Here is a 27847-nt window from a genome sequence, read left to right as displayed (position 1 = left end):
CCTGTGGTGGGCTAGTCATCTCCGATATGGAGCCTTGTCCAGTGTCATATGGTTCTGAACCATGATTATGTTCACTTTTTGTTTCTCCACATCTAAAACTACATCCTTTAAAGCAGGGGTCGGCAACAGGCGCCCGCAGGACAAAATCCGACCGCAAGCTATATTTTTTTAGGGGCACCAAAAGTTTTTAATAGGATAAATAAATCATATTAAAAAATGTTTTTAAATACGGTCAAATAACCAGGAATTCAGTAAATCATATGAAATTACTGTTATTTTCAAATGCTCTCTCTTTTTGGCCTTAATTTGTAAAATGCAAATTGACCACAACTACGTTCCGGCCCCCGGACAATACATTCAAACAAAAATTGTCCCACAGCTGAATCTAGATGCCAATCCCTGCTTTAATGGCTCCACTGGGCAGATTGTCTCTCTCAGGGTGACTGGAATGAGCTTCCCTCAGAAACACAGACACACACACAAGGGTACTATGTACCTCAGCATATCCCAAAGACACACCTTGTCAGATTGTGTCTCATCTAGTCCAGACATGCCCAGGAAGAAACTATCTTTCCTTATACAGTTGAAGTCAGAAGTTGACATACACTTAGGTTGGAGTCATTAAAACTCATTTTTCAACCACTCCACAAATTTCTTGTTAACAAACTATAGTTTTGGCAAGTCGGTTAGGACATCTACTTGTGCATGACAAGTAATTTTGTTTACAGACAGATTATTTCACTTATAATTCACTGTATCACAATTCCAGTGGGTTAGAAGTTTACATACACTAAGTTGACTGTGCCTTTAAACAGCTTGGAAAATTCCAGAAAATGTCATGGTTTAGAATTGGAGGTATACCTGTGGATGTATTTAAAGGTCTACTTTTAAACTCAGTGCCTTTTTGCGAAATCAGCCAACCTCCCCAAAAAATTTTGAGACCTCCACAAGTTTGGTTCATCCTTGGGACGAATTTACAAATGCCTGAAGCTAGTACAAACAATACTACGCAAGTATAAACACCATGGAACCACGCAGCCATAATACCGCTCAGGAAGGAGATGTGTTCTGTCTCCTAGAGATGAACGTACATTGGTGTGAAAAGTGCAACTCAATCCCAGAACAACAGCAAAGGACCATGTGAAGATGCTGGATGAAACAGGTGCAAAAATATTTATAGCCACAGTAAAACAAGTCCTATATAGACATAACCTGAAAGGCTGCTCAGCAAGGAAGAAGCCGCTGCTCCAAAACCGCCATAAAAAAGCCAGACTACGGTTTGCAACTGCACATGGGGGACAAAGAACGTACTTTTTGGAGAAATGTCCTCTGGTCTGATGAAACAAAAATAGAACTGTTTGGCCGTAATGACCATCGTTATGTTTGGAGGAAAACGGGGGAGGTTTGCAAGCCGAAGAACACCATCCCAACCATGAAGCACGGGGGTGGGCAGCATCATGTTGTAGGGGTGCTTTGCTGCAGGAGGGACTGGTACACTTCACAAAGTACATGGTAGCATGAGAAAGGAAAATTATGTGGATAAATTGAAGCAACATCTCAAGACATCAATTAGGAAGTTAAAGCTTGGTCGCAAATGGGTCTTCCAAATGGACAATGACCCCAAGCATACTTCCAAAGTTGTGGCAAAATGGCTTAATGACAACAAGTCAAGGTATTGGAGTGGCCATCACAAAGCCCTGACCTCAATCCTTTTGAAATCGTGTGCGAGCAAGGAGGCCTACAAACCTGACTCATTTACACCAGCCCTTCAGGAGGAATGGGCCATAATTCACCCAACTTATTGTGGGAAGCATGTGGAAAGCTACCTGAAACATTTGACCCAAATTAAACAATTTAAAGCAATGCTACCAAATACTAATTGAGTGTATGTAAACTTCTGACCCACTGAGAATGTGATGAAAGAAATAAAAGCTAAAATAAATCATTCTCTCTATTATTCTGACATTTCACATTCTTAAAATAAAGTGGTGATCCTAACTGACCTAAAACAGGGAATTTTTACTAGGATTAAATGTCAGGAATTGTGAAAAACTGAGTTTAAATGTATTTGGCTAAAGAGTAAGTAAACTTCCGACTTCAACTGTAGTGTTACTGCTACTCGCAATACTGTTCTTCAGTTTGATGTTTGTCCCTCACTCAGAACATGTTGTATGTTGGTTGGCTAATTATCATACCTCAAGTCACTTGTCAATCAAGTGACCAGAACAGCTCTATCCCACTTAAGCTTCTATTCGAATTAGACTTGTATTTATCTACTCATATTAGAGCCCTGGGACAAGTCACCTGTCAAAGGAAAAGAGGTAGCAACCAGCTAACACCGCTACAGATATAGCAGCTGGACAGACCAGGTGCTGCAGTAGTCCATTCCACTCTTTGTTGCTCTCATCCTCCTGCTGTCCTTAGCTCTATAGGAAACCCATGCAGAGCGGAGGGAGAGTGACACCACAGAGCATGAATAATAGAGAGCTCAGATCCTCATCCTACAACACTAAGGTCCTGAGGAGCATGTCGGAACAAAACTGTCATCCCCATTGACTTTCGAAGAGTAGGGATGTGTATAATGTATGTAACGTTATATAAATCAAGTGTGACCTTGTTATTAAGGAACGGTCGTCTTTTGTTGGAGTAGCTTTTTGCAGAACGTGTAAAAACGGATTTACTGTAAGATCTTGTAAATCACTCAAAGTATCAATGACCCCATCGGTAAATGTCATTATCCATGAACAGGAAGTAACATTTGCGTGATTCATCACTTGGCGTCACACACACTTTATTTATAGGTAGGGCAGTCAGGCCTACACAGTATATCAAAACTGGAGATAGGTCATAAAGTGGAGCCACATGCATTTTCATTGCAACAGCTGGAAAGTGCAGTGTAACATATAGACCTCCTGCACAGAGTGATGATTGAGAGAGGTTCAAGACTACATTTTTGTAACTCTCCCTCTCCAGCTGTCAGCCCGTTTGCTATCCCATGGGGGGGTGGGGGGGGGGGGTTGCCACGGTGACAGGAGGCCACGTCTTGGGGGCGTCGTTTTGGTCAAAGGACTCCATTGTTCTTATGTTAAGCCGTCTTCTCTATGCCTGTCTGCCAGGCTCAGGGACAGGGGCTTCACACCTCGACACACACGGGCCCAATGAACCCATTAAGTAGTAGGAGGCGGCACGTTCAGACAAACACTGCAATTACAACACAAATCACCTTTATAGACAGCGAGGAGGAATGAAGGCATATATATTAGTCCAACTACAAGGAAGGAACAAAGACAAATTGGTAAATGAATCAGATTCTATTAACGAGTTCACGTAAGAAAGACAAACTTACAAGAAAACTGAACAGAATGCATGTTGTAGTATTTCTTGAAGTCTTTAAAAGAACAAAGACTCCACATAATAGTACAAGGGCACAATAGCCAATGATGGGATTGAATATCAAGTGGTTGATTAGGCCTGATAAATAGTTTGATATGCGTGTTGTCCTACATGTCCCCACCTGGCCAGTATGTTTATCAGCTCAACCATCCATCTTCTACAGAGAAAAACAAGAGAGATCTTGAAATAAGACAAATCACTGCTTTACCCTTAGTTTACACTGTCCTGTATTGGATGCGTTAGGTATAGTCAGTTCCAACCCACTAAATTGTATTCTCATACCATATAGTGAAAAGATAGATTTCGCCAAAGGTTTGATAATATATATTGGTCTACGTCTTGGTTGTGTCATTTTGTGCTGCTGTACGGTCTTTGGGCCTTAGCTCAGAGGGGACAGTGACCTCTACTGGTCAACTACCAGCACCCAGAATGAAATGGCATATCAAAGTACATGATCCTTGCAGATTGTTTTTATTGCATACTTTAGTCCCCTGCCATTTTATTTATTTCTGCATTTACCAGAGCGTGTATCCATATGCAGAGCACGTTATTTTCCTTTCCATTAGCGAAAACATCCACTTCATGTCTATAAAATAGGGAGGAAGCCTGGTTCAGCTCAGACTGTAATGGTCAAAAGAGCCAAGGAGACATCCTGCTCGAAGGGGAAATGTAGTAAGTCATACTGTTCTACAATGGTGACATAGATGCACTCTGATTACCAGTAGATAACTGTGCACCTCTCTGTGTATTGACAAGCTTGGCTCATGAAACCAGCTACAGATCGGTACAGTCTGATCTATTGTACGAAATAACCATTGTTTTTACTAGAACATATAGTCGTCACAGGAGGCTGCTGAGGGGAGGGCAGCTCATAAATGTCTGTAACGGCGCAAATGGAATGGCATCAAACTCATGAAAAACACATTTGATACCATTCCACCAATTACCTCCAGCCATTACCATGAGCCTGTCCTCCCCAATTAAGTTGCCAACAAATTCCTATGACATACTGTATATTTTCAACTTTAGGCATGTGTATTTCAAGAGAGGCCTGTACAATGTTCAGACGATGAATGGTTTGGAAGATACCCATTTTATTTAATGGATACAGGAGGTAAACAACTGCCAGACAGCGCAATCACATTAACGGAAGACCTTATTCTATTTACACAACTTGTTAACGACTAAAAAACAAAAAGGTTTATAAAACTCCCAACAAACAATTAGCTCAGAACCACATCCATTTAGCTTCTCTAAAAGTATCAAAAAGGCAGGTGTGTATCAAATGCTACCCTATTCAATGTAATATGTACTACATAGTGAATAGGGTGCCATTTCAGACACCGACAGGCTAGGAGCAGCGTGAACAGCTCAACGGTCCACTTACTCCAGGGGAGGGGGCAATAGAGCCTGGATTGAGCTGCGGCGGCCCCTGGTCTTCCTGCGGATAGCCCTGATGGAGTCTGGGGAGGTTTGGGGCAGCCAGGCCAGGCCGGAGCCTCTGGCCTCTAGGGTGCTGCTCTGGCTCTGGTTCCTCAGGCTGCGGCGGACAGACCGACGCCCCCTGCTGGGAAGAGGCCGCAGCACATCGTCGATACTGAACTCTTCCTGTGCCCAGGGGGGAAGGAGGGAGTCTCGGAAGGAGGCCTGTTCTGTAATGCTACCCTGCTCCATCTCTGACCCGTGGACGTCATTCTCCACATCTTGCCTGCTCTCCACTGCCTCTGGACCATTTGACTGAGGTGCCTGCGCCTCCTCCCTCTCCTCTACGACTGAGCTGGCGTATATAGAGCTCCTTCTACCCCTGGAGCGGCCTGGGCCCCGGGCTTCTCCTCTCTGCTTGCCTTTGTTTGGTCTCTGTTCTACATGGCTCACTGCCTCCTGCTCTAATGAAGCCACTGTGGCGCTAACCTCATGTGTAGGAGGGCAGCATGTAGTGTCTGCCCTAACTGGACTTTCCCCACTCCTACCTGCATCTGGTAGTGTGCAAGTGCATTGATCTGTATCTACAGGGTCTGAGGTACACTGAGCATTAGGTTCACCCTCTCGGTCACCAGGTACAGTGTGCTTGGCTGGACTGGACTCTGAAACCTCTGCCTGGCTTGTTTCTGTTGGGTCTTGATCAGTGTGCTCTACCTGCTCTTCACTGAGACAGTCATCAACAGGAACACTCACCTTCCTGCCTTTCCCTCTACCTCTAATAACACTCGGTTCTTTCTGCTCTTTGGTTCTGAAGGTATTTGTTGGACCTGACCACCGTCTCCCAGCCCGTGCTGCCCTCCCAGTCCCAGAGCAGCCTGTGGTAAAGCCTACAGGGGCTTCTGAAGGCCCAACAGATGGCTCTGCAGCTGGGATGGTGTCTTCTGGTGAGACCCCACCGGCAGCGGGGCACAGGCGGCTTTGCCACAGGGCTGCAGCCATGACCACTCCAGTGATTGGGTCGCTGTTAATGACATCTTCCAATAGGCTGGAGTCTCCTTTGGCTGTAGAGGGAGGACACACAGCATGGATGACTTAAGCAATAAGGCCCAGGGGTGTGGTATAGGGCCAATATACCACGGCTAAGAGCTGTTCTTCGGCACGACGCAAAGTGGAGTGCCTGGATACAGCCCTTAGACATGGTATATTGGCCATATATCACAAACCCCCGAGGGGCCTTATTGCCATTATAAACTGGTTACCAACGTAATTAGAGCAGTACAAATAAATGTTTTGTCATAGCCATGGTACACAGTGTGCTATACCACGGCTTTCAGTCAATCAGCATTTAGGGCTTGAACCACCCAGTTTATAACACTGTCTAGACTACAGATACTACTACAACAGACAGTTGAATGGCTGTACTTGGACATGCCCCGAGTCAGACTGAATGGCCTATGTGAGAATGTTTAAACAATACACAGTAGCAGCATTCTATTATTGACTGTACTTAGTACTGTATCAAGTGTCAGTCAGTGAGAGAGGAGTGCCTCGAGCGGTGTATCGTCAGTGTCTTCATGAGTGAGTGTGGGTATAGGTATTAGAGGTCGACTGATTAATTGGGGCCGATTTCAAGTTCTCATAACAATCGGTAATCGTCATTTTTGGACGCCGATTATATTGCACTCGACAAGGACACTGCGTGGCAGGCTGACCACCTGTTACGCGAGTGCAGAAAGGAGCCAAGTTGCTAGCTAGCATTAAACTTATCTTACAGAAAACAATCTTAACATAAATCACTAGTTAACTACACATGGTTGATGATATTACTCGTTTAACTAGCATGCCCTGCGTTGCATAAAATCAATGCGATGCATGTTCATTTATCATCGAATCACAACCTACTTCACCAAACGGGTGATTTAACAAGAGCATTCGAGAAAAAAACGCTGTCGTTGCACCAACGTATCTAACCTAACCATATCAATGCCTTTCTTAAAATCAATACACAAGTATATATTTTTAAACCTGCATATTTAGTTAAAAGAAATTCATGTTAGCAGGCAATATTAACTAGGGAAATTGTGTCACTTCTCTTGTGTTCATTGCAAGCAGAGTCAGGGTATATGCAGCAGTTTGGGTCGCCTGGCTCGTTTCGAACTATGTGAAGACCATTTCTTCCTAACAAAGACCGTAATTAATTTGCCAGAATTTTACATAATTATGACATAACATTGAAGGTTGTGCAATGTAACAGCAATATTTAGACTTATGGATGCCACCCGTTAGATAAAATACGGAACGGTTCCGTATTTCACTGAAAGAATAAATATTTTGATTTCGAAATGATAGGTCATTAATATGGTCAAATCCAGAAACTACGGCTCGTATTTCTGTGTGTTTATTACATTATAATTAAGTGTATGATTTGATAGCGGTGGTAGGCAGCAGCAGGCCCGTAAACACACTTTCCTGCGTTTACCAACAGCTCTTCGCAATGCTTCAAGCACTGCGCTGTTTATGACTTCAACCCTATCAACTCCCGCGATTAGGCTGGCAATACTATAGTGCCTACAAGAACATCCAATAGTCAAAAGGTATATGAAATACAAATGGTATAGAAAGAAATAGTCCTATAATTCCTATAATATATAATGTTTCTTCCTGGGCAGTCAAAAGACAGCCTAACAGTGGCGTGCTTACTTGTGTGTCTGGAGGTGTGGGGGTGTTGAGGGGTGGGGGAGCAGCTGAGGGAGGACAGGTTCTCCGTGATTGGGCTGAGGTTGGGGTTCTTGGATGCATAGGCTCTCTTGCCGTACAGAGAGTGATTTACCTCCTTCTTCCCAAAGCCACGCTTTGCTAAGTTCTGGAGAAACACAAACAAACTGAATACCCAAGGTGGTTTGCCCCAGCCTTACAACCGTGCACCTCTCCTGATTTATGTTTTGATATTGTTTTACTGTCACCTCTGAGGGATACAGTAATTACATCAATCACAGTAGACTTCCTTCTTTGGTCCCTTGAAAACGCTCATTCCTTTCATGTTCAGACCTAAAGTAAATCCCACAAGTACTCAAAACACCACCTTCTAAATATAGTTTGGTTCTTGCTCAATTTGAATCACCTAAATCCCTTGAGCGCGAGGAAGGCAGATTGACTGTGGCTAAATAAAAGGAAGTTAGAACGAGGCAAGTAGCTTGGTGTATGTAATACCTCCCCGAGGCTTAGCTCACTATCCACAGCCTCAGCGTGTAATATCATAAGTCGCTAGAGAAAGTAAAGTGATGAGCAGAGCCCAGACTGACCTTCATCCTCCCACAGGCAGACTTGGCAGCCGTACGCGTCGACCTCTTCTTCACAGGCTTACTTTCCTCCTCTGGTTGCTGAAAGAGCAGAGAAAAGTGAGGGATATGGAGAGAGAGAGAGAAATAGAGGTAGAGGAGGGAGAAATAGGTAGTGAGAGAGAGGTTGCATTAGGATAGGATCTATTTCGTTATACTCGCAAGATCTTCCATTCAGATTAACCCTAAATCAGATGAATATAATATTAAAATTATGGTAACATTAGTCCAGAGATAATCTTCTCATTGGTGTGTAAGTGGAGGAAATGAGGATATCCTGTTCTGTGAATGAGTGGTGTGTTAACTGACCTTTCTCTTTCTGCTGCGAGAGCGGGCTGTGGCAGGGGCGTCTGATTCTGGTTCACGGTCCAGGGCAGGATCAGGCACTGGGGCGGGGTCAGGCACCGGGGCAGCATCTACAGCAAACACCTCAGTTTCAGACTCTCATTTGGCACCACTGTAAAATCAATGACTTGAGGCTGATGAGATGTGCTGTTACTTAAGGAGAGAGAGAGGGTGTGGGCGGTGGGGGTGGATGAAATATAATCCGTCTGAAGTGGGAGTCAACTGAAGTGACACTCTCACCTGGCAGTGCCTCACAAATGGAGTCCTCCTTTTGGAAAGCGGAGTTCAAATCCAGAGGTCGAGTCTCCAGCTCTGTAAATATGTACAGCAAGTAACAATGTTATGTTTTACACAGAGCTTGACTGGAAATATAGCATCCTCTCAGCCATGATCACTGTTCAACAACCAACCTGCATTGTCCAAGGAACTGTCAACATCATCTTCCATTGAAGGGAAAGTGATCTGAGGACAGAGAATGACTGCATTATTTCCATGGTGAAAAACAACTAACCCACATGCTGAATTACCAAGAATAACAATTCAATCATTGTCCATTCTCATGAGGAACACTGTAGCTAAATGTTTTGGCAACGTAAAACAAGAGTTCCTTATTGGACGACCAGGTAGTCCCTTCCTGTTTCATTACATGTTCTTCTGTTTGGTGCCTAATGAATACAACCCTTACTTCATCATTTTTGCAACAGGTCAATCACTGTGTTAGTGAGTGACTTGTACCTTTCCCTGAGTGTCAGCGCTCTGTTCCCCACAGCAGTGCCCACTAGTGAGGGGTGGGGATGCTCCAGTCAGAGAGGGGCTGCTGAAGTCTGGCTGGGCCAGGTTTAAAGGGGTCCTCTGGGGGGTCTTCAGCAGTGACCTCAGCTGGGACACCCCGGCAGATGTTGGGACCCTGCCCGGGGTGCCCCCCTTCCGCAGAGGGGTGCTGGGGGGCAGCTTCTTGTCAAAGAGCTCGGGGGGCAGCAGGATCCCGAAACGCACCTGCTTCTTCCTCTTCACAGTTGAGGTAATGTTACCACCAGAGGAATCAGCTTCATCTAAAAGGAAAAATAAATATTTATCACTTGACCCTACTCAAAACAGCTCTATTCAAACAACTGCTTCTCTTCCAGAAAAATGTGGTTCCATTTTAGTCGGTCGTTCGGTATGACATTCAGCTGAACTAAAGACACGCAAATGAAATGCAGAGCCCACCCTCGGAAGCGCAGCCTTCCTGGCTTTAACACCTGGGCTCGGATTCACTTCCTCAATTCAGCTCGACTGAAGGTGAATTTGTCAAACAACTTCCAAGCACACAAAGACTAGTGGATTCGGCTCCAACTTAGGTGTCTGTGGAGAGAGTACTCATCCCCCTAGACGTTGCTAGCTTTGGGTCTTGGTGTTTGCTAAAAGCTAACTACTTTCTGCTCTGCTTGTGTAACTCCAAGTCTTATAATATGCCATTTAGCAGACGCTTTTATCCAAAGAAACTGAGTGCATACATTTCATGTATGGATGGTCCCGGGAATTGAAGCCACTGTCCTGGCATTACAAGCTCCATGTTCTACCAACTGAGCCAAATAGGACAATGCTTCCTATTTGGGAAGAAATGTGGAATGTTTCTTAGTGTTTGCTAAAAGCCTACCACTTTGGTTTTGAACCATCAACCATACTCTAGTCCATGGCATATGGTTTTACAATGAAAATGAAAACCCGCTCAAGCAGGACCAGCTCCAGGCATAAGCAGTCACTTAGAGTCACTGCCCCAAAACATTTGACAGTGCCTTCAGAAAGTATTTATACCCCTAGAGACTTATTACACGCTGTTGGACAGATTTCAAGATGGATTCGAATTAATAATTCTCACCCATCTACACACAAATACCCCATAATGATAGTGATTTATTCATTGAAAATGAAATACAGAAAATTCTCATTTACATACATATACACACACCCCAGAGTCAATACATGTTAGAATCACATTTGGCAGTGATTACAGCGTTCTGGGTAAGTTTAAGAGTTTTGCACAATTTTCAAGTCTTACCATAGATTTCCAAGCATATTACAGTAAAAACATACTTTGCCACTCAGGAACAGTCACTGTCTTCTAGGTAAGAAACTGCAGTGTACTCAGTAATCTGTTGTATTGGATTTGCCTCGAACATAACACTTTGTAATCATGACAAAAAGGTCATTCCTTTGCCATTTTTTTTGTTGCAGTTTTACTTTAGTGCCTTGTTGCAAACAGGATGCGTGTTTTGGAATATTTGTATTCTGTACAGGCTTCCTTTTCACTCTGTCAATTATGTTAGTATTGTAGAGTAATTACAATGTTGTTGAGCCATCCTCAGTTTTTCCCTATCACAGCCATTAAATTGTACGACTGTTTTAAAAGTCACCATTGGCCTCATGGTGAAAATCCCTGAGCGGTTTCCTTCCTCTCTGGCAACTGAGTTAGGAAGGACGCCTGTATCTTTGTAGTGACTGGGAGTATTGATACAGCATCCAAAGTGTAATAACTTCACCATGCTCAAAGGCACATTCAATGTCTGCTGCTTGATTTATTTTTTACACATCTACCAATAGGCGCCCTTCTTTGCAAGGCATTGGAAAACCTCCCTGATCTGTGTGGTTGAATCTGTGTTTGAAATTCACTGCTCAACTGAGAGACCGTACAGATAATTGTGGGTGGGGCAGTCATTCAAAAACACTATTATTGCAGACAGAGTCCATGCAACTTATTATGGGGAGTTGTTCCTGAATTTATTTAGGCTTGCCATAACAAAAAGGGGTTGAGTACTTATTGACATTTCAGACATTTCAGCTTCTCATTTGTAATTAATTTATACAAATTTTGGAAAACATAATTCCACTTTGACATTATGTAGTATTGTGTGTAGGCCAATGAAAGTCAAGTGGTGTGAATACTTTGAAGGCACGGTCTATAGACGAAACAAAAAATAAATGCAATAATTTCCAAATAATTTCAGTTCATATAAAGGAAATCAGTCAATTGAAATAAATTCATTAGGCCCTAATCTATGGATTTCATGACTGGGAATAATGATATGCATTGATTGGTCACAGATATGCCAAAAAAAAGTAGGGGTGTGGATCAGAAAACTAGTCAGTATCTGGTGAGATCCCCATTTGCCTCATGCAGCGTGACATCTCCTTCACATTGAGTTGACGAGGCTGTTGATTGTGGCCTGTGGAATGTTGCCCCACTCGTCAATGGCTGTGTGAAGTTGCTGGATATTGGCGGGAACAGGAACACGTTGTCATATACGTCAATCCAGAGCATCCCAAACATGCTCAATAGGTGACATGTAGTGGAAGCTGCGGATCTCATCACGGTATCTCTATGCATTCAAATTGCCATTGATAAAATGGAATCGTGTTCATTGTCCATAGCTTATGTATGCCCATACCATAACCCCACCGTGGGGCACTGTTCAGAATGTTGACATCAGCAAACCACTCCGCCACACGACACGGTCTGCCACCTGCCTGGTAAAATTGAAACCGAGATTCAACCCTGAGCAGCACACATCGCCACCGTGTTAGCGGCCAACGAAGGAGAGCCCACTGATGTCGGTTACGACGCCAAACTGCAGTCAGGACGATGAGAACGTAGATGAGCTTCCCTGAGAAGGTTTATCTGGTTGTGCAAACCCTGTTTCATCAGGGTGACTGGTCTCAGATGATCACACAGGTGAAGAAGCCAGATGTGGAGGTCCTGGGCTGGCATGGTTACATGTGGTTGTGAGGCAGGTTGAACGTACCGCAAAATTCTCTAAAAACGACAGCTGAGGCAGCTTATGGTGAAAATTTTTTACAAATTCTCTGGCAACAGCTCTGATGGACATTCACGCAGTCGACTCCTTGAAAACTTGGGACATCTGTGGCATTGTGTTGTGACAAAACTGCACATTTTAGAGTGGCCTTTTTTTTGTCCCCAGCACAAGGTGACTATGTAATGATCATGCGGTTTAATCAGCTTCTTGATATGCCACACCTGTAAGGTGGATGAATTATCTTAGCGAAAGAGAAATGCTCATTAAGATGAATGTAAACAAATTTGTGCACAATATTTCTGGGATCTTTTATCTCAGCTCATGAATCCAACACTGTTGCGTTTATGTATGCATGCATGTATGTATATACACAGCACCAGTCTGTATCACAACCGGCCGTGATTGGGAGTCCCATAGGGCGGCGCACAATTGGCCCAGCGTCGTCCGGGTTTGGCCGTCATTTGTAAATAAGAATTTGTTCTTAGTTGACTTGCCTAGTTAAATAAAAAGGTTTAAAATAAATAAAAAACAGTCAACAGTTTGGACACACCTACTTATTCAAGAGATTATTTATTTTTACTATATTGTAGAATAGTGAAGACATCAAAACTATGAAATAACACATGGAAATGCTTATGAGTTGTTCTTGCATAATATGGACTTGGTATTTCACCAAATAGGGCTATCACCCCTACCTTGTCACAACACAACTGATTGGCTGAGACACATTAATAAGCAAAGAAATTCCACAAATCAACTAAGACATACCTGTTAATTTAAATGCATTCCAGGTGATTACCTCATGAAGCTGGTTGAGAGAATGCCAAGTGTACAAAGCTGTCATCAAGGCAAAGGGTGGCTACTTTGAAGAAAATCAAATATAAAATATATTTTGATTTGTTGAACATTTTTGGGTTACTACATGATTCCATGTGTTATTTCATAGTTTGTCCTCACTATTATTCTACAATGTAGAAAATAGTAAAGATAAAGAAAAACCCTTGAATGAATAAATGTCCAAACTTTTGATTGGTACTGTATAAACAGTTATTTTATTATCATGACTGTATTCATCCATAAACCATCAGTTACGCTAAGGCTGGGAATTGCTAGGGACCTCACGATATATTATCACCATGATACGAAGGTGCCGTTAAGATATGAATTGCGAATATCACAAAGTATTGGGATTTTACACTGGGATTTTATTGCGATTCCATATTCCAAACATATTGCTTACCATATGTCTGCTGCAGAGGGACAAGAGAACGTGAGAACTAGTTTAGATCAGTCATGGAAATAAAAGTGCTGAAAAACAAATTAGCTCTTTATTTAAAAAGATGGAGAACAAGCTATGAAGGAAGTTTTGGAGTTTTGGTGCAGGTACAGCCAACGAGGGCAAATAAATATATACATGCACAGCGATAGCCAAAACGATATATCGTCAAAAATAATATACCGAAATGCAACCGCATCAAGCCCCCTCTATCACTAGGTTACCCAATTATATAATTGCCATGCCAGGCCTATCTGTACTATGCTAAGCTTGCCCTGGGCTTCAAAGCACAGACAGTGGAGCAGCATATAGCGTATTTACCTGTGGGGTTCATCTCCAGAAGAGATGGAATGGCAAACAGAGGGGACAGAGTTGTCCTGTCTGGTCCTGAATGCACAACCAGAGGTTGGTTGGAGCTGTGGACTTCAAAGGAGCATTCCTGTTGAGTGAGAGGGAACCAAACAGAATTTTTCAGAGCCAGGCAGGAACATGGGGTGAGAATAGCAGTTGTGTGCTCTGTAGAGCTGTGAGGACTTCACAGACAGAAGAGAGGAGGCTGGGGTGTTGGGTTGTGTCCCAAATGACACTCTATATAGGGAATAAGGGATATAGGGAATAAGGTGCCAGTTGGGACACATATTTGGTGTGTGTGTAGATAAAGCCTGGTGGCCTCTTACTTGGTCCTGCTCCTCCTTGGTGGGAGTACAAATCTGCTTTAGAGGAGAGGACTGGGGCTCCCCCCGTGTGACCTGGGACACAGTATTAGTATGCAGGGCTGGTGGCAGGGACACACTAGCGCGTTCTAGCTCACCAGAGAGCTCAGTGTCATTCTGGGGCTGTACGCCGGGTGTTACAGTGAGAGCTGGATGATGGTCCTTGTTCTGGACAACTGCAGCCTGGGGTAGAGGGTCATGGTGGGTTTAGTGGACGTCAGAACATTGTGGCCACAGTAGAATAGTTAATAGTAAAATACATTTAGTTTAAATAAGCACTTTTCAATATTTATTACCAGTTGATCAACATGTACAAGCCAAAGTCGCAAAAAACATCAACACACCAACAGATGCTGAAAGGTTGGCCAAGTTATATTTGTCATTCAACAGACAGAAAAGTGCTTGGTGAGTGTGTGGTGAGGTTACCTCATTGTTTTGTTGCTGCTTCAGTATGGTGCCGGTGTGTTTGAGGACAAGAGTGTTGGCCTCACCAATTTCCTCCACACAGTTCCCCTGGGAGACTGCTGTGCAGCGCCTCTTACTGGGTGGTGGAGTTAGAAAGGGAGGCTGGCTCACTGGGGTCTTGTTCTCCTTCCCACCACTGCCATCATCACAGCTCCACCCATCTGAGAGTTAAGACAACACCCATAAACAACCACAGCCCAGAATAGAACACCCTTATAGAAGACACTAAAAAGGGCAATCTGTAGTATCTGGACGTTTCTCCATTCCCTCAAAGTAGTATAACAAATATATCAACACCCATAAACAACCACAGTACAGAATAGAAAACCCTTATAGAAGAAACTAAATTCTAACTAGTTGAAAACTGAAATGGTATACTCAAAGCACCAATTTCAGTTCATGATAACAGATTCATAAATTAGTCACTGAAGCAGACTAACCACCAGACAGAAAATCTCTTGTCTTGATGCATCCCCCGGTGTGATTGTCCTGTTGTGGTACCGTTTCATTCTCATTCTCCTCCACAGCCATTATGCTCTGGAAAATAGCCATCTTCTGCTTTAGAGTAGAGGGGAATCTGGGAGAGAAGGTTCTGGCTTGGGTAGGCTATGAAGATAGACATGGTAAACACACCATTTCAAATTATTGGTTTCAAACCAAGCTGTTTGACAAATTACAGAGACATTGTAGCAAGAGACAGCTTATAGGACTATGTCATAAATTGAATTGACTCTGGCTAGGAGCATTGCTAGGTCCAATTCAGATTAACACAAGTAGTCCTAGAGCAACCTGTATCTGCAGTGCACTACCTACAGTATTTTTATTACACAATCTTTGAGTATGATCATGCATGAGAAAACATCTCACCTGTGTGGTTGTGGGGGGAGTTTTCATCCTCTGTTGGGCTATGTAGCGGATAAGGGAGTTGGTCTCTGGTGAGCCCCGTACCCCAACATTAGACCTCCGCTTAACCTTCAGCTGAGCCAGGCGAGATTTTTCTGGAGAAAGACAATAGATGCACCATTTATTGGGACATTCTTAGTTCAGAAAAACTAAGATTTTATTGCATCAAAGCACTGTGTAGACCTTATAACATAACGTCACATTGCCATGGAAAATGTGTGTTTCCGTTTACAATAACGAGTTGATTGGATTAGGTAACGTCAGAGAGAGCAGTGGACCCATTGGAATGATAAGCAGCTAACTTCTTCAATGTCTGAATTACCTTTGGCGTTAGAAGACGGCGTGAAGCTCTGAGGGGAGAAATCCAGTTGGGAGGGTGTGAGCTGGGATAATTCCAAAAGTGTTGTGATGTTGCTCAGAGGAGGACACGAGGCCTCCAGTTCATTCAAGGTTTCAGTTCCCTCAACGTTGTCCATTTTCAGCTCTGAACTGGCCATGATCTAACTTACCTAGCTACAACAGAAAGGAATCCAAGCGACTTCAGTGGGGTCTTTCACCTGAATTAGAGATCACCCAACTGCTGTTAACAGTCGATCAAATTGGATCAATGACGCATTCAAGGAAGGCAAGGCTGACAAAACAAGCAACGACTGATGATCACACACTAAAACAAGTGGTTTATTATGCGACAGGCATGTGGCTTGCACGTTATTGACACTATGCATCAAACAAACATTAAAACACATCTTACAAAGCCACTTACAACTTTCATAAAACAAACTCTGAAGTTAGCTACAAGTTCACATTTAACTGTTTGCTACGTTAAACTGGCTAACGTTAGCTTGTTGGCCAGTTAACGTCGTTAGCTAACACTAGCTAGAGTTAACACTCAATCGACAGCATCTTACCTTAAAAATAATGTTTTTTTTTAGAAACGCTACAATATCCACCCTTATGAATCCAACTAGACTTAGCTAAACATACCAACTAAATGACTACAAGAATCAAACGTTTTTCAGCTAGCTAACATGCTTGCTAGCTAGTCCATACTAGTGTAATTTTCAAATTTCGCACCACTCACAGTAGCTGTGGCACGAATATACTTCCGCGACCTAAACAAATGTTGGTTAACGTTAAAATGTCCAACGAAATCATTACATGTATGTTAAACAAACTCAAAACTAAATTCAAAAAACATTTTCGTTAAAACTTGTCAAAATACGGATATAAATCGATAGTTATGGACATTTGGGAACTATTTCGTATGTCTACAAAACGATCTAGTTTCATACGAACTGGCCAATGAATGTGAACGTATATGTCACGTGTCTCTTGAATACCCAATGAATCACATCCGTTTTAGTGCTCCAAAATTTGTTCCTACGCTAGCAAAGAGGAAGAGGCGAGCAGAACATTATTTCCCATTTAAATAATCTTTGTAGATCATATTTTTCCTTGCGCACTGGTGTAGGAACAGCTCATCCATTCCCAAGTTTCCAAACTTCTTCCCAAAAACAAATGAAAACTCTTCTTTGTGTTAAAAATTGGTCTTACATTGCCTATACATTTGGTAAGATGAATTGGACCCTCTTGTAGTAGTCTGTCAGACGGCCTTTGGGATACTCTGGTAGGCCCTACTCAGTCTCTACTGCTACTCATACAAATACAGTTGTTCCCCCTCGTTGACAATTCACCTGATAATTGCCAACATCCAATCAGTCAGACAGACAGGTTGCAGTCACCTCACAAGCATCTTTATTTACCTCCAAACAGGGAGGGGAGAGTTAGTGTGCCTAAGCTTTAGAAAAAAAGGTGCTATCTAGAACCTAAAAATGTTCTTTGGTTGTCCCCATGGAACCATTTTTTCCCCTAAGCATAGCTTTGTAGTATTAGTCTGAATGCAAGACCAAGGATGTTGATACAGGGTTGAAGAAAATCTCTTCAGACAAAACAATGTAGGCCTACTGCGTCCTTCCTCTCATTACTGTCTGTCCCCAATGGTGGAAAAAGTACCAAACTGTCATACTTGAGTAAAAGTAAAGATACCTAATAGAAAATGACTCAAGTAAAAGTAAAAGTCACCCAGAAAAGATCCACTTGAGTAAAAGTCTAAAAGTATTTGGTTTAAAATGTACTTCAGTATCAAAACTAAATGTGATTGACTAACTAAAATGTAATTGATAAACTATACTTATGTACCAAAGGTAAAAGTATAAATAATTTCAAATTCCTTATCCAACATTCAGATATCCTTTACAAACAAATCATGTGTTTAGTGATGCCAGATCAGAAGCAGTAGGGATGACCAGGGATGTTTGGTTGCTGCGTGAATTTGATTATTTTCCTGTCCTGCTAAGCATTCAAAAGTCTTTTTGGGTGTCAAGGAAAATGTTTTTTCACAAGGAACGTAGTGAAGTAAAATTAATAAAAAATATGAATAGTAAAGTAAAGTACAGATACCCCCAAAAAACTACTTAAGTAGTACTTTAAAGTATTTTTAGTTTGGTACTTTACATCACTTTCTGTCCCTCTGACGCTCCATATACAGAATACCCACGGTCCACCTTCTTCCTATTCCTCCTTCTCCCTCTCTCTTTCACTCTCTCTGTTGCCTGTGTGTGTGGGTGCGTGCGTGTGGGCATGTCCGTGTGCGTGTGTCCGTGTGTGCATGTGAGTATGATGAGATGACATAGCCATGGTTGGTGACCTATAAAGAGGGGATTAAAGCAGTTCTCTGTGACCCAGCTGTGTACACCGTGACGTCACACTCCCACCCCTCCCTCCCTCCCCACAGTTGGGTCCGTCTGTCTGGCACACTGAGAGCATGTGGCCTCGCTAGCACCAGGCATACAGGCAAGCAGCAGGCACAACGTGAACAGGGAAGAGGAGACTGAGCGCTAGACATGGTAATGCAGGCCTTGAAACAGGAGAAAGAATAGGCCTAATACAATAGATTAATAGGACATATGTCGGGCCTAATAAAATAGAATCAGGCCTAATAGAATATAGCCTTGGCTCCCAGGCTTCGCTCAAGGTGAGGTTCAAGTCTGTGACAGAGGCTAAGTGAAATATTATAATAATAAGCTTGGGCCTAATATCAGGCCTAATATAATCTTCTTTTTTTAAAGAACTCCAGAAGGACAGGGCCAGTCATCCTCCTTTGAGATGTTACAAATTGTCTCCCCTTCTTTATGAAGACCTTATATCATCATTATAATTCCCCTGTGCGATAAAGAATATTTCATGAGGTATCTTACTTGAGTTCTTACATAATATGTTTGTGATGTTTGTTTCCTGTTAATTATATTTTACAGCTGGTAAAGCTCTTCCCATAGCTACTTGTTTCAATTAGTGAGACTATACGACTACATCCTTTTCACATGCTGCCTCTAATGCACTGAATGCTCAGGCTGCTGTCGCACTAATGAGCTGAAGCACACTCCGATTTTCATTTGCAGCATGTATAATGTTGTACCCTTGAATGTTGGATAACAGAGATGTTTATGCTTACACCCATACTCTTGGTTTGATTATAACCATGAACCATCAGCACACATGTACACAATTTGGGTAGATCTCTACTTTTATTCATGTATATATACACATATAAAAAATAAGGACATATGTACAATGATAATAAATATCGACATGTTTGTACAAGCAAAATAAGTTACTTAACATCCTTGAAAATACAAACCAAAAATTGTGAACAAACAGGCAGGGGAACCTTTGCAACTTAAAGCCAAAAAGGAAGAAATGAATAATAATGATAATATAACAATAATAATATTGAATAACAGCAGAATCAAAAGCCTTGAGAAGACTGTGGAAGGCATTGTTTTTGACAGGTATATTGTAGTAACTAGCCTATCTATATCCAGATTTGTAACACACAGGTAAATATTTATTTTGGTAGCTTTAGCATTGTATTTAACTAGGCTAGTCAGTTAAGAACAAATTCTTATTTTCAATGACAGCCTTAGGAACAGTGTTCAGGGGTAGAACAACAGATTGTCGGCTCAGGGATTTGATCTTGCAACCTTTCGGTTACTAGTCCAACGCTCTAACCACTAGGCTACCTGCCGCCCCAACATCCCTTAGCCTACCATCCCTTTTGTGAGTTTGATGGATAACTTTCTTTTAAGACAGTTTCATGACTTATCAGACATAATGTCCATTGGTAGACAAATCAGATAAATATCTATACCAATCTTAACAGCTCCTGTAGCTGTTGATGCATAATACATGGTTAAGTGTCAGAACCAGTGCTTGGTAACATATTAAAACATACATATTTTCAAATGAAAGGCATCTATAAATATTTAAGATTTAGTATCAAACCTTAGATCATCAAATTATGAGTTATCATTTGGTTTTAAGGAGGTTGCTGTGCTTGGCTGGTTCTATGACGTTCAAAGGTTTTCATGAGCTAGGGAATCAGGGATACGCTTCAGTAGATTACTACTGACATGTAAACAGGATGTTGACCAGCCGCAAACATTTTGCCTTCTGAAAAAAATTAAGCTCTAAATAAAATATGCAGGAAAGTTCTAGACACGAGAGTTCTTTGAAGTGAAGTTGGACGGACTGTTGAAACTTAAATATCAAAGTGGAATAATGAAATAATATTAAATAATAATGTTGAGAAAAAAAAAGCAACTGCAGTCTACTTTGGCTTATCCGAAGGTGAAGAGGCACGGCAAAAGAAAACAGGTTTAGAAGATGTATTCATGAAGAAGTCCTTAACAACTCTAACCATATATTCTTTTTTTTTTCTAGAGAACAACAGTGTAGGCAAAAGATTGAAACATGATACACTTCTTTTACAATTATGAGCATGTTATCGGAGATGTGTACAGTACATTTGCAGAGAAGGTCATGCAACACTAGGATGAACTAACCACTGATGGCCAAGTAAGTAAGTACCTCTTCAACTCAGGGATCGTTGCAATATTCTACATCCCCTTCAGCTGTCTCTAGTCTACATTGGGGACAGAAAGAAAGAAACGTTGTCACCCTCTTGTTCCTTTCTTTGTCTTGTGTTGTTCTCTGGTCCCTGCAGATGTGTCACACAGCCACCCCTGGAAGACAAAGCACAGGAAGGGTAAAACTAACATGTTAGAGTGGGCACACATAGTGATAATTGTACATGCAAGGCCACTTCCATGAGAGTAGAGATGATGCAGCATAATAAAACAACTATGTTTCATCTCAAAGGCTGTAAAACTCTTGATTGTGACACCTGTTTTTCTGGCTCGGTCTTTGGGTGTCTCTTTAGGCTAGTTCCAGAATTGTTCACGCCAAGCCATAACAGTGACATAGGAGTCGGCAAGACAGCACAAACAGATCTTGGGCCTGGCTAGAATCTTTGTGTGTCTGTAGGCTTTTAGAGAGAGAGAGAGAGAGAGAGAGAGAGAGCCATACCTCTGATTGATGTGCCTCTGATTGCTCTCTGGACCTGTTGGTTTGTCACAGGCCATTCATCTATCTTCCATCTGTTCTCCGCTTGTCCCTCCAACAGCACAGGGCAGTGCGTGTTTACAGTTGAGTGTCCATCCTTCTCTCTGTGTTCAGGCTTTCCACAGTGGTGCCAGGTCATTCTCTGGACGTCATTAGGTAAGTGGGCGGGGTTTGGGGAAATAAGTGGTTAAAGGGCGTGTCCAGGTACAGTGCTGCTCCGTCCCCTCCAGGACACACTAGTACATCCACCACGTTTGGCATTCAGAGCGGTGCAGGGAGGGAGGTCCTTTTGGCAGTTCAACTCGCCACCACCCCCGCCCAGACACAAACATACTATGTAAAGCACTTGTTGAGACATCCACTGCAGTCGCAACAGTTTAGTGAGACCTACATTCCCCCATGCCATCCCTGCTACTTTACTGAAAACAATGCCTTTGTCTCATCTGAAATTCAGAATAATAAGCGAGTGTGCTATTGTAGGTTCTGCTGTGGGATTATGTCAAACAGACATGTCCATAACCATATCCCAAGGAAGTGTACAAGCATCAACCACTTGTGTAAATGTGTAGTGTAGTTATTGTAAAAGTAGTGCTAAAATGTATTTACTAGTGTGGAGGTTATTCGGGGAGATATCTACTTTGTGCAGGGATATGAGAAGTTTGTACGTGCTTCCATCACATTCTCATTCACAGAGAGGCGCTTTAAAGCCATTGGTCTCTATTTGTCGCTTCCGTAGTCCGCAAGGCATAGAAAAAGAACACATAGAAATGTCTTCATTTAAATTGTCACAATATATCAATGTGGCAGGGGTTGAAGACCTTCTCAGAGGAAAGACTGACAACGTGAAAAAAGTACAAATTGAGCCGAGAAAGTCTAATTAAGAGTTTGTCCTTCATGTAAACCCCCCATGTCTTTCAAACAAAACTCACTTCATTTTCTCTCTCTTTATCCCACTCGTTCCTTCCCAGGTTTTACCCCCTGAGAGGGGAACGTGATTGTCGTCATGCTTTTGGGATTAATTTGTCTTTTATGTGGCTCTCTCACTCACTTTGCTCACAAATACAAAATCGACTTACTTACACCCGTGTTAAGTGCAGCAAGCGAAAAAGTCCTCAACAGAACATAAAAACAGCAAGCCAGCTCCTCCATCTTTCAGTCAGTCAACTCGTGCTGCTTGCTTTATTGGTTTAGCCCTGAAGCTACAACCTTGTCATGAGTTGTTGGTCGTCTCTTACCCTGAAGGAGTTCTCTCAGGAAATCTCTCCATTTGTTTGAGGTGAAGGCTGAGTTCAATTGTCTTTAAATACCGAATTTACACAGCTTGGGATTTGCACAGTGAAAGCAAGTGAAACTGGTGAAGAAGGTAAAGTGTGACGTATGGAACACAATAACAGGAGAGGATGCTGAGGAACGGGTCGGTGTGTGTCACCTCACATGCTGTGTGCAAAAGAAACATCTACCTCCAGTCACAGAGTCAGCCAAACGAGCACTGGCAGAAAGAAAGAGAGAGAGAGCATGGAGCGAGAGTGGTGTCGAGAGAGAGAGAGAGAGAGAGGCGTCCTCTAAAGGAGGGAGGTAGGTTAGTTGCTGTTCGTTCTCAATTTTTTTCATTTTTTTTCTTCATTGCAACGGGCGTGGAGAAAGACGACTGCTGCTACACAGACGACTCTTCAGGGTTGGCGTCGGGCAGCACGCTCCTCTGCTGCAGGGTCCGACGCAGCTCCTCCTTGAAGGGGCTGGAGTAGTCGTTCCCGCCCCCGCTCAGCCCCAGCCCTCCTCCACCAGAACCACCCCCGCTAACCCTCTCCTCCCCGGCCGAGCTCAGGTTGAGGCGGATGTAGCCGTTGCTGCCGGAGCCCCTGATGTTGGTGAGGCTGAGCCGGCTGGGGGAGTGGATGGGCTGGCCGGGGATGGCGCTGGGAGACGCTGTGGGGGCGTGGTGGTGAGACTGGCTGCTGGGGCACAGGGCGTGGCCGGGAACGATCTTCAGCGAGCCGTCTGAGTAGTAGTAGTTGGCGCCCGTCTCCCAGAAGCGGTCCTCGTCGCTGGGCATCTTGCTGGGCACGAAGGTAGGTGGCTCCTTGGGCAGGGTGATGGGGTAGACCAAGGTGCTTTCCAGGGGCTTCATCTCCGTTCCTTTACCTATGGCCAGCTTCAGACGCCTCCTCAGATACAGAGCTGCCACCAGTAGTAGTAGACAAGCGGCCCCCAGGGTGATAACCAGCACCCAGAACAGACCCATGCTGCCGTCAGGGGCCCGGGCTGCCATGACCACAGGGGAGCTGGCCACCACCGACACCTGGTAGCGTTCCATCTGAAACTTGACCCCCTGCTCCTCGGAGTAGCACACGTAGCGTCCCGCATGCACCGGCATCACGTTGGGGACCACCAGAGCCTTCAGAGTCCGGTCGAAGCGTGCCCCCCCGGCCTCCTCGTCTCCTAGCTGCAGCTCCCGGTCATTGAGGAGCCAGGAGGGCTGGGCCAGGTTGGACACCAGCTGGCAGGGCAGCACCATGTCTGATTCCACCACTACTGTCACATTCCTCAGTCGAGAGTTGTCTGGGACAGAGAGAGAGGGTATGTGTTAGCCAAGATGTTTAATTCCTGAACTCTAAATTCAATTAATCTCAATTCAGTTCAATTTCGCTTAGTTCAACTCAACTGAATTAAACTTGATTCAATTACTAAATTCTAAGCTCAAATCCATTCAATAACTATCAAAAAACTACAACTGTAGTGACCAGTTATTGCCACAAGGGGCCACCAGTCCAGTTCCTCTCCTACTCACCAGGGCTGGGGATGGCCACAGGCTTGTCAAACTTGGCTTTGCCCCTGCTGAATCTCTCCAGCATCAGATCCTGGGATAGGGAGGAGGTAGACCTGTGGAACAGAGAGCACAGAGAACAGGCATTAATAACATGTTTTTCTGCTACTGGCCTCCACTTTCTGCTACTGGCCTCCACTTTCTGCTACTGGCCTCCACTTTCTGCTACTGGCCTCCACTGAGCTGCTGCTAGCACAGGTGGACCCAGCCCACTGAGCAGGGGCAAAGCAGAGGAGGGGCCAAGTAGAAGAGGGGAAGGCAGAACCACTGAGCAGGGGCAGAGGGGGAGTGGAGGGGAGAGGCAGGCATGCTCACCCGCGGTGGAGATCGATGCGGACACAGGCGCGACCCTCACTGTCCCAGGCACAGTAGGGGTCCCGGGACAGAAGGCAGTCTGGCTGCGACTGATAGCGGCTGCAGTTAGCCAAGGGAAGCTGGAGCACTTCTGAACGTGAGCCAATGTACAAGTACTTCTGCAGACATATTCAGACAGAGACAGAGGGAGAGAGAGAGGGGGGTTGAGAGAGAGACAAGAGGGGAAAAAGAGAGAGGGAGGAGATAGAGATAGAGATAGTTGAGGAGGATGGAAGAAACAGAAGAAGAACAAGTCAGACAGAGGGCAGTGGAGATAATGGGATAATCGCTCTCAATTACAATAACATTTTGTTTTCCCTCCCCTCTTCTTTCTCTGTTTGGCTAGAGAGCAAAGCTTGTTATGAAATAGCTGGCCAGGAAAAGCCTGGTCTAATTAGATAAGGATCAGCATGTGAGTGTAATGCCAGTGAAACAGAGTGGTGACACTCAGACATGTGAGGGCATAATGGTGTTGAGTAGGGCCCGGAGTCTTTCCTAGTTGCGTCACATGATCAGGGAATACTCCTGGTCCAGTGATGGTCTATGTGTAAGTAAACTCAGAACGGCCCAGAGGGCAGGACCCAACCTCCTGCTTCTGTAGTGTGAGGCAGCTGGATGTACAAGTACAACTTGATGGTCTATGTGTAGAGCTGGGGAAAACTCCAGACCCTAGTGATGGTCCATGATGGTGTAGGGCCAGAGAAAACTCCTGGGCCTAGTTATATGGACTATATGTACGGATGGGGAAATCCCCTGGCCTGGGTGTTACCTTGGTGTGAGAGATGGTCAGGCTGTCCACTGGCTGGGGAGAATCAAACAGCTGTATCTCTTCAATCACATGGGCCTCCGAGCCGAGGATCACTACCCTCTGTAACCAGCCGTCCGCTAGAGGAGGAGAGGAGAGAAAAGAGAAGAGGGGATAAAGAGGAGAGCAGGTAGGATGAGAAGAGAGGTACATCATTTCAGAATGTTGTACTGTAGTTTACTATTTGGGTAATATTGGGAGCAAGGTTACATCCCCTGCATTGAAAGGCAATTGAGCTGCTGCTGCCGGCGGGGTGTGACCTTGTGTGTCTTGTCTGGGTGGATGGCGCTTTTATGAGCAGAGATCTGCTGTGTGTGCTGAACCTGCCCTGCCTCCTGCCCTCACCACAGTGGGACTGTCATGGATAATGTGAGGGACTGACCCTGGACCCTACGGGAGCCTGGCACAGAGCAGAGCAGCAACACACACACACACACACACAAACACGTAAATGCTGTATCATGCATGACGTATCATGCTCCTCGCTCGCTGTGTCGAGAGCATTTCGGCTAATCCCCCAATCCCATCCTCCGTTTCTAACTGTCCTCGCCAGACTTGTTCTCTCCGCATCAGCTGTCATCCTGCTGCAGTTAATAGCTAATCAAGCCCGCAGCCCAATTGGCAGTGTGTACGTGTGCCAAGGGCCCCGTTGAGTTTGTGCTGTGAAGCAAGGCAGCAGGGGGCCTGCCAAGCTACTGAGCCCATCGTCAGTCTGACAGTCATGGGCCTCCAACACACCGCAGGCACAGTCAGGGATTCACTCTACACTGCACTGCAGTGAGTGGAATTCTAAGTAGTAGGCTACTTAATGGGAAGTAGCTACTGCAGTTGGATGTACTGTATGTTATTGATGAAAGGCATTGTCTCCCGATAGGCAGTGTCCTTCCTAGGCCACATGCAGTCTTCAACAGTCTTCAACCGTCTTCAAACGGCCACGCAGCTGGAGTCGTCGTGCTATCTGACGTAAGACAATTTTATGGAAGTAGGATGAAGTTGTCCTGAATCCACCTGAACACTGATCTCAGGCAAACTGTGGGTCTTGAGGGTTTTCTTAGGAGGGTTGGGGGTTAAAGTAAACTGATCCTACAGCTGTGGTTAAGGGCATCTTTAGTGGGCAAATGGGTTAATCTGGGACCTGTCTTGGTCCTATACTGTTATGTTGCGTATAGGAAGTTCTTACACAGTACACTGATCTCAGTCAGTTTTGTGTTTCCTCCATTGTGGTTAAGCTGAGGTGGTAAGGTCAAAAATACAACTTCAAACTCGACCATCTTCAGTGGGTAGATTCTTAGCCCGCGCTGTACGCACTGTCAGTAGCTACCTGTGCCTAAGAAGAGCATGTTGTATGCCCGCGTGTCCAGGGCGCTGACCCGGTCCACTGCCAGGCGGGTGAAGTTGATGCCCTTGGTGAGCAGTAGGGGGCGAGCCTGAGCCTTCTCCTCCATCAGAGGGTGCTTCTTGGCAAAGTTGAGGGTGGCGTCTGGCAGCTGAAGAGAGCTGTTGTAGCCGTTCTCCCTATGCCAGCTCGTAATACACTGCGCCGTGAAGAAGAAAGGCAAGAAGAGACAGAGAGGAGAGAACAGAGAGACGTGAGAGAGAGAGAGAGAACAGAGAGAGAACAGAGAGAGATGTGAGAGAGAGGGAGAAACAAGGAACATTGTTAGTTGCGGGACAGGCTGGCATTGCTTGTTGGCTCTGATCACTCTCCAAACTCTCCCTGTCCAAGTCACTCTATTCCTCCGCCCCTCCCTCCCTCCCTCCATCACTCACCGCTCCGGGCCGTGGGCTGGGGACAGTGCCAGTGTATCGCCCCCATCTCTGCGACGCGTCTCTGTACTCCTTATAAGGGCCATCAAACACCTTCTTCACCTCCCCAATCTGGTACTGACACACTGCTGACACATCCACATCGCCCCTGGGACAGGAGAGAACAACAAAACGACGGGCTTAAGGTTATTACCTAGATGGGTTGTTTCTGTGGTCATTTTTACATTGTCTGTTTGTATGAGAAATAGAACGATGGTTGTGCTCCACTAGGAGATAATAACAGAATTCAAAAAGGTCCGTACAGAGAGAAGACACGTTAGCTGACTGAAGGCCGTTAAAACTGTAATTTTGGGCATAAGATCATATTTTCAAAAGAATTGGAAAAGTTTAGACTCAGAAGTCACACCAACCCAGTGTTAGTAAAAGTGCTCAGTTAAGTTGGAGAGAGAGAGCCTCTTCTCTTTGGCACATCGGACCCCCTGGCGGTAGTGTTATTGTGACTCACCACTGGGCGTGGAAGATGCCATAGAAGGTGGTGGTGCGCCAGTCGGTGCCTGGCAGGGTGAAGACTGCCCGCAGGTTGTTGAAGGTGACGTGTCGCTCGGGGAGAGAACACACCAGCCTGGCCTTCTGGAAGGTGGTCCACTTCTTCTGCAGGGTCCTAGTGCCCCCCAGATCACCCTGAGGGGAGAGACACACAAGAGTCAGCCAGGGGTCAGGAGTCAGGAGAGGTGGCATATTGCCAATGTGGAGGGGAAAGTCAGTTCGCTTGCATTATGATTTGCTGATGGCTTCTGATACCATTTTAGGATTGAATTGGGTGAGAAGAGTGGTCTGATGGACTTGGGAGGGGACGGAGGAAAAGTTAGGAGAGGTAGTCTAAGGGCAAGGGTTTATCCTTTGACCTCACCAGGAAAAACAACAGGTTGTATGATGTAATGAGAGTGGATGGCAAACTCTGAGCTCATAACTCGCAACGTCTCCTGAT

General features: G+C 44.4%; 2 protein-coding genes across 9 annotated transcripts in view; both read right to left on the bottom strand.

The window, feature by feature from the left end:
* Nucleotides 1-2780: 2780 nt before the first annotated feature.
* cdca2 (cell division cycle associated 2) lies at nucleotides 2781-16941 on the bottom strand. 8 transcript variants are annotated; one of them, XM_020474022.2, is made up of 15 exons: nucleotides 16731-16920; nucleotides 15972-16206; nucleotides 15614-15744; nucleotides 15187-15352; nucleotides 14708-14907; nucleotides 14246-14464; nucleotides 13890-14007; nucleotides 9234-9550; nucleotides 8909-8960; nucleotides 8739-8810; nucleotides 8463-8569; nucleotides 8118-8195; nucleotides 7516-7678; nucleotides 4781-5876; nucleotides 2781-3201 (listed from the first exon to the last, which is right to left on the bottom strand). In XM_020474022.2, the coding sequence occupies exons 2-15, from the start codon at nucleotides 16144-16146 to the stop codon at nucleotides 3168-3170; spliced, it is 2928 nt and encodes a 975-aa protein (XP_020329611.2). In that variant the 5' UTR covers nucleotides 16147-16206; nucleotides 16731-16920; the 3' UTR covers nucleotides 2781-3167. The 8 variants fall into 8 exon arrangements, with proteins under 8 accessions (XP_020329611.2, XP_020329618.2, XP_031661087.1 ...); XM_020474029.2 differs by lacking the exon at nucleotides 16731-16920 and adding an exon at nucleotides 16558-16724 and having other exon boundaries at nucleotides 15972-16229; XM_031805227.1 differs by lacking the exon at nucleotides 16731-16920 and adding an exon at nucleotides 16558-16724 and having other exon boundaries at nucleotides 15972-16226.
* A 2273-nt stretch (nucleotides 16942-19214) lies between these two features.
* Nucleotides 19215-27847, bottom strand: part of LOC109881904 (semaphorin-4C) — a 56985-nt gene continuing 48352 nt past the window's right edge. The window contains exons 9-16 of the mRNA XM_020474005.2: nucleotides 27365-27540; nucleotides 26863-27007; nucleotides 26414-26627; nucleotides 25057-25172; nucleotides 24249-24406; nucleotides 23898-23989; nucleotides 21074-23668; nucleotides 19215-20730 (exon numbers count right to left, since the gene is read on the bottom strand). Of these exons, the coding sequence (XP_020329594.2) occupies nucleotides 22764-23668; nucleotides 23898-23989; nucleotides 24249-24406; nucleotides 25057-25172; nucleotides 26414-26627; nucleotides 26863-27007; nucleotides 27365-27540 (1806 nt within the window). The 3' untranslated portion in view covers nucleotides 19215-20730; nucleotides 21074-22763. The remainder of the gene's footprint in view (nucleotides 20731-21073; nucleotides 23669-23897; nucleotides 23990-24248; nucleotides 24407-25056; nucleotides 25173-26413; nucleotides 26628-26862; nucleotides 27008-27364; nucleotides 27541-27847) is intronic.

Source organism: Oncorhynchus kisutch, linkage group LG3 (assembly GCF_002021735.2).
Source record: "Oncorhynchus kisutch isolate 150728-3 linkage group LG3, Okis_V2, whole genome shotgun sequence".
In the NCBI taxonomy this organism is placed as follows: Eukaryota; Metazoa; Chordata; class Actinopteri; order Salmoniformes; family Salmonidae; genus Oncorhynchus; species Oncorhynchus kisutch.
Note: the sequence above shows the minus strand (reverse complement) of the source record. Positions and strands in the feature narration are given on the sequence as shown.